This window comes from Schistocerca nitens, chromosome 5 (genome assembly GCF_023898315.1).
Source record: "Schistocerca nitens isolate TAMUIC-IGC-003100 chromosome 5, iqSchNite1.1, whole genome shotgun sequence".
In the NCBI taxonomy this organism is placed as follows: domain Eukaryota; kingdom Metazoa; phylum Arthropoda; class Insecta; order Orthoptera; family Acrididae; genus Schistocerca; species Schistocerca nitens.
In genome coordinates, this window is record NC_064618.1 from 322,198,520 (window position 1) to 322,205,751 (window position 7,232).

Here is a 7,232-nt window from a genome sequence, read left to right on the forward strand (position 1 = left end):
TCGGTTTATTGGGAGAACTGTAGGAAAGAGTGGTTCACCTGTGAAGGAGACCACATACATGACACTGGTGCGACCTATTCTTGGGTACTTCTCAAGTGTTTGGGGTTAGTACCAGGTCACACTGAAGAAAGACATCGAAGCAGTTCAGAGGCAGGCTGCTAGATTTGTTACCAGTAGGGTCGAACAACATGTGTTGTTCGGGAATCCCAGGAGGGAAAGCGACATTCTATTCGAGAAACACTACTGAGAAAATTTAGACAGGCGGCATATGAAGCCGACTGCCGATAGATTCTACAGCCGCTAACATATGAGGATTGTACCAAAAGTAAAGTTCCCATATTTTTTACAAATATAAAACATTGTTTATTGTTATTAATTTATACATCGTTGAAAATCTTACCCTATTGTCTATTTTTCGACATAGCCTCCATTTTTTCGACACACTTTGGAAGATGGTTCTCCAGCTTTTGTAGTCCTAAGTAGAAAAAGTCTCCTGCCAACCAGTCATCGCTCTTGAAGTGTTTGCGACCAAAGTGTTCCTTTAGCTTGGGGAAGAGGTGATAATCGCTGGGGGCTAAGTCCAGGCTGTATGGGGGATGGGGCATAACAGTCCACCCAAATTTCTTCAAAAGCTCCTGTGTTCGACGAGCAACGTGGGCTCAAGTGTTGTCGTGAAGAAGCACTACTCCCTCCTTCAGTCTTCCCCTCCGGAGATCCTGAATTGTTCACCGGAGTTTGGTCAATGTTTCACAATACCTGTCTGAGTTTATTGTCGTCGCAGGTTCCCTGAAATCGATGAGGAGTACCCCCTTCCAATCCCAAAACACAGTCGCCATAACCTTTGCTGCAGACTGCGTTTGTTTGAATTTCTTTGGTTGCAGTGAACCGGAGTGACGCCACTGATGAGATTGTTCTTTAGGGGTGTAATGAAGCACCCGCGTTTCATCTACCGTGATGATAGAGTCCAACAACTTCTCCTTGTTGCCTCCCCCCTCACATTGTTGAAGAAACTTGCGACCACAATCAAGGCGTTTCTCCTTGTGTCCGTCAGTAAGCATCCGGGGGAGCCAGTGAGCTCACACCTTGCGATAACCCAACGTTTCTGTTAAAGTTCTTTCAATTGTGTCGGGAGATGCTTCAGCATTGCGTTCAACAAGTTCACGGAAGGTGACCCTCCGATCTTTGAGCAACTCACTGTTGATTTTCTGGGCCATCGCATCCGAAAACGGCGGTCATCCACTCCGTTCTTCATCTGAACTTCTGAGCGACCCTCAGGAAAAGCCCTGCACCATTTCCTGACATGCTGAATGACTTGCACTCTTCACCATAAACCTCAGTCAGTCGCCAATGAATCTCCATGGGCGGTAACTTCCTTGCGTGTAGAAACTAGATTACTGTTCGAACCTCGCACTTGGCAGGAGCGCCGATCAACACTTCCACCTCTGACAGCTGCCAAGCCAAGACTGAGCGACGTAGCGAATCGCGGACGGGCGGGCTGGAGAGTGGGGAACCACTGTGCGCAGCACAGCCTAGCACCTTCCCTAGAGGCTGTAGCTCATTGGGAACCTTACTTTTGGTACAATCCTCGTACATTGCGCATAAGGACCAGGAAGATAATATTCGAGAAACTAGGGCTCATACAGAGGCTATAGATAGTCGTTTTTTTCCCTCGCTCTGTTTGCGAGAGGAACAGAAAAGGAAAGAACTAGTAGTGGTACAGGATACTCTCCGCCACGCACCGTACGGTGGTTTGCTGAGTACCTATCTAGATGTAGATGAAGACAAAGGCAGGATGATATAACGGTACCATCGCGGAGTACAGATGCCGATGTAGATACTTGTACAAAGTACTGAACAAAGCGAAAATAAGTCTATGTTAGATATAATTAATGGCTGCATTCCCGATATCCGTTTCGCATAAGTTTCTCACAACGGTTTCTCTTGGCTGTGTGGTTATGTGGTCTGTTTATCACTTAGAAAACCTCGAATTGGAGAACTTATTGCATGTATGTATTATGTGAAACAGTGATCTGGCAGTTTTTAAAACACCAAGATGGGTGGAATATCTTCAAAGTCGATTTACTGCTTATGCCGAAAAAATATGAAAGAGAAAGGATGGAACTAAAAAACTTATACAGAGTGTGGAAAAAAGGACACCACACACACCCATGCCCCAGACAGGATACGAACCTGCGACTGCAGCGGTCGAGTGTAGGACAGAACGGAAACATCAAACAAAGAAATTTGAGTACGGCAACTAGGGGTCGCAGTTGAATATTCACGGCGTTATGCCAGCGTGAAAACGATGGTAAATTTGAACATTTGCTACAACATACTGATGTTAATTAAGTTGTGTCCTTTTCAGGACATACTGAAGCATGAAACATGGACATTCGATTGCTTTCATTTCTAAAGAAGTGCTGTACAGTACGTCAGATAAGACGGTACACTTGTATGTGATGCTTTAAGTTTCTCTTATTCTCATCGTGACTATTAATTAGTACAAGGTGTACAACTTTGCTTCTGCCGTTTGCCGATAGGTGGCAACAACGGTAAGTAGCGGTGGAAAGAAACAGATCGCAGACGTCAGGCAGTTAGCTTGGACCTCGATCAACATAACCTCATTCAAACATTAGTCGATTTGTGTCTGTATCATAAAGTTGTTCTTGATGGAAAATGTCTGTTTGCGAGCCTAATTCTCGTCATTTGCAGGAGTGTTACTGTTTTGTTTCAATATGAAGGAAACAGTAGCTTAGTCTCATCGAATGCTCTCAAGTACGTATGGTAAGGACGCCATTAGTGAAAAAAGTGTCGTGAGTGGTTTCAAATCTTCAAGAACGGTGATTTTAACGTTGTAGACCGGCATAGTAGCGGAAGAGAGAATGTTTTCGAAGGTGCAGAATTGGAGACATTGCTGAGTGAGGACTGACGTCAAACTCAAGAAGAATTGTCACGTTTAGTGGGAGTGACACAGCAAGCCATTTCAAAACGTCTCAAGGCTATGAGCATGATTCAGAAAGAAGGGACTTGGGTCCCGTGTGAGCTGAAACCAAGAGACGTTGAAAGGCGTTTGTGTGTTTGTGAACAGTTGCTTCAGAGGCAAAAACGGAAGGGATTTCTGCATCACATTGTGACTGGGGACAAAAATGGGTTAATTACGATAACCCTAAACGCAAATAATCATGGAGATATCCCGGCCATGCTTCCACGTCGACGGCCAAACCGAATATTCACGGCTCCAAGATCATGCTCTGCATTTGGTGGGACCAGCTCGGCGTCGTGTACTATGAGGTGTTAAAACCAAGTGAAATAATCGCATGTGCTCGTTATCGATCGCAGTTAATGCGTTCGAGCAGAGCTTCAAAAGACAAACGGCCACAATACAGCGACAGGCACGATAAAGTGATTTTGCAGCACGACAATGCCAGACCCCACGTTGCAAAAGAGGTCAAAACGTACTTGGAAACAATAAAATGGGAAGTCGTACCCCACGCGCCATATTCTCCAGACACTACTCCCTCTGACTATCACCTGTTTAGATCAATGGCGCATGGCCTGGCTGACCAACTCTTCCCATTTCATGAAGAGGTCAGAAATTGGATCGATTCGTGGATCGCTTCAAAGGATGAACAATTTTTTCGACGCGGGATTTGTACAGTGCCCAAAAGATGGGAGAAAATAATGGCCAGCGATGGAAAATACTTTGAATGAGGCGTGTGTAACCAATTTGTTTCATGGCAGCCTCAAATGTTGGGGAAAAGACGGTGGAAGCAAAGTTGCACACTTTGTACAAACATTTCGTTTTCGCATTCAGTTTCTATGAATTACATTTCATTTTGAATAAAGATGATCATATGTCAGATTTCGGTTACGTTCCTGTAGCACCGAAAATATTCAACTAGTTTCTGTACTCAAGTTCCTTTGATTAATGCTGTCTTTGTGCCCTACACTTTTGGTCAGTTCGTTTTTCCGCACCCTATATAAGGAAAGGGAATGTTGAAATCCAAATTTTACGTCGCGGAAAATAAATTACAAGTAACTAAGATGAAGAAACAAGGTTATAAGAAAGGAAATGTGCATGAACAAAACATGGATGAACAAGATAGCAATGACACTTCAGAGACGGCTAGTCATATTACTTACAGTGTTGATGCACCATCAGTACCACAACAATGGCACGAAGAACAAGGATATTTTAGTTTCCTTTCCTTAGGAAGAACCCGATAGAAAGTAGTGTTTCGCTGTCTAGAAGCAGTAATGGATATTTATTTCATTCTTAGAAGTACAAGTCACTAATAAGTAACTACTTCTCAACAGCCAACATCAGTTTCAAAATGAGTATACAAATGTTAATGAGTTTACGAAAAGAAATTGTATTGGTATTGGTTTCTAAGCCAGCCAACTTCATACACTTTTACAGTTATAAAGGCATATTGCGTAAGTCACCAATTGTATAGGTAGGTTAGTTAGATTTCCCACAGTTGTTAGTCGTTAGAATGAGTCAGGGAAATGTGGATAGTAGTTATGGTTTTACAGATTTTTCTTTCAAGTTAAAGTGATTCAGTTTTCACGTTCTCAATTATATTATGGAAGTTCAACGACCAAGAACATTTTTTTTAATTAAGGGAAAGGATATTTAAGGATATTTTCGTCATGTCGTCTCCCATTTTTATTGATTGCCAAATGATTAGAAGTTCAGTGAATATTTAAATTCACTCTAATCTCAGCCCCACGCTCATATAACAGTTTGCTGACAATAAAGCACTGATAAGAAAAGGGAATTGTTTCGAAGAGTATTTCAATCATCGGCAAATCACGTGACACTATGTGATGCCACTGGGGAAAAGCACGTAGTTGGAGGAGACGGTAAGATAGATCACAACTCAACAGAGCGGCTAGGACGTCGAGAGTGGTGGATGTAGGAGTCAGAGTTGGTGAATGATGTGGGAGTGCTGTAGAAATAGTAAGACAATAAACAATTCTAGACATAATACGCAAGAATTATCGATTTTATTATTGTATCATAGTGTGTAATGTGATGAGACAAAGTGCAAGTAATGTTAACACTGTATGCAAACAGTTATTTCCATAAAACAAAAGAAATAATTATTCTAGGTCTCCTATTACATTTAATCATTTAGCCTATGACTCGACATCAATAACAGACTGACGGAATTAAGCCGAGCTTTTCATCATCTTGAAGATAACATTGTGCGTAATACGCAAAGCTGAATACTTCTTGAAAGTAGAAAATACGTCAGAACACTATTTCAAGATAAATATTTGGGAATTTGAAGAATCAAGATTAAAGTTTGCAAGCTATAGATTCCCACACAAACATTTCAGTGCAATCATATTACATCTGACAGATGTTCAAAAAAATCCGTTCTCCAAGTAAATAATTAAAAATCAAAAATTAATTGTTCAAAATCAGAAAAATTTAGCAGATGGCACATTTTATGTTTGCCAACATAACGTCTGTGTCACATAAACACGCTGACAAATACATGTGTTACAAGCACATGTCACGATTACTACATGACTCGGATCTCAGCTATTGATTAATGTTTCCTTAGTTCAGGGTGATGGTAAGTTAATGTTTTGGTTCACTGATTCATAACATAAAAGGGAGTCCATCACAATGCGCCATTTGGTTATGCATGTGAACCAAGTTTGTAAGAGACTGACAGCCATAAAGAAACGAAACATACTATTATATTATCAAAATGAAAGTTAAATGGAGTATCATTGTTATGCATATCAAAAGATAATATTTGATCTGAGAAATAGGACCCGGGAATTTTTCTTAGCAGGATATTTGAAAAGAAACTGGTATTTTGATTTTCAAGTATTCACTAATTCATGTTCAGTAAAATACCATTTTGAATGAGGTATTTCGACTTCCGCTACGATTGAGTTAGTTCAGTTATTTCAACAGACTCTTTCCTAAGAGGTGTGTAAAACCAAATGATGCAGTATGTGCATCTCAAGATTGGTGGAATTGGCTCAAGAAAACTATCTTCCCATAATACTTACCTTACCATGAATAAAAATTGGTTCCTGCTGTCAGTAAATGATAGCAATGTTAGAAGTAATTTCTAAAAAGGAAACTTACAGCAAAAAATTCAATTGTTTTATGACAACCTCGTGAGTGAAAACAATGGTATGAAAAGAAGCAGAAAATCTTAACCAGTCTTCAATTGTAATAATGTCACATTCGAACCAACATCTCATATGTCAGAAATAAAATTGTAAAACAAAAGAATAGTTTGACAGTTTGACGTCGATCAGATGAGGATCGAGGGCTCGATACCAATTTCCGAACTTTGGATGGCAGACTTACGAGAGCTATATAACAAAATAGACATGCCTAATCAACAAACAGAACTGTTTGTCCTTGGTTAGTGCTTTGAGTAGCAACTTACACAGAAACTAAGTTACTATTGCACACAAATATGATGCTAAAATATGCTGGACCACCCTACCATTCAGGATAGTTTCCCATGCACCAGTTTAGATGATTGTTACGATTATTGCTTTAAAAATGGCTAGAACTATTCCTTATCGAATATTAGAGTAACTGTGAAATTTTCTATACGTAATAACTTAGATGTTAACAGAGCTCGCAACATAACTATAAATATAAAAACAGCCATATTTATCTAATAAAATCAGATCAACCACACTTACCAGAAAGACAGTCTTTACACCTCTCGGCAGCTCCATATTAGTCTGTGTGATTTCGAATGTATTGAGCCAGCTGTTTAAATACTTATGACTAGCCAAGAGTTTATCAAGGGATCTACCAGATAATGTTGGTATCAGAAAAATCCTTGCGCAACACTTTTGACAGCTGTTATCGAAACACCTGATGTTGTATGAAGAGCAAGGAATTTACGAAAATAGTTCTATGTTCGTAAATTGAATTTGATTATAAGGAACACGTGATCATTGGTTTTTCGCCGGAGGTGAATAAATACTTGGCGAAAAACTATTAATAACATTGCGTGTTTTTGTCGACATTTTTGGTGACGACACTGATAATTTTTTGAAATTTTGTTACAATTTCTGTGTTATTAGATACTATTTAAAATTGAAATAATCACTCAATGAAACAATTTTTGCTCATCTTTAAAAATTTTGATCAACCGTCAAAATAACCAACGTGTTGTATCGAAGTAACGGGATTCTCAAAGTGTTCCATCAGAATAAAAATTTGGGAAATCCTGGTC

At 39.9% G+C, this 7,232-nt stretch overlaps 1 protein-coding gene across 1 annotated transcript in view; it reads right to left on the minus strand.

Moving 5' to 3' along the window:
- Window positions 1-6,726, minus strand: part of LOC126260805 (uncharacterized) — a 57,188-nt gene extending 50,462 nt beyond the window's left edge. Inside the window, exon 1 of the mRNA XM_049958167.1 lies at window positions 6,691-6,726. Coding sequence (XP_049814124.1) covers window positions 6,691-6,726 — 36 coding nt within the window. The remainder of the gene's footprint in view (window positions 1-6,690) is intronic.
- Between the last annotated feature and the right edge of the window lie 506 nt (window positions 6,727-7,232).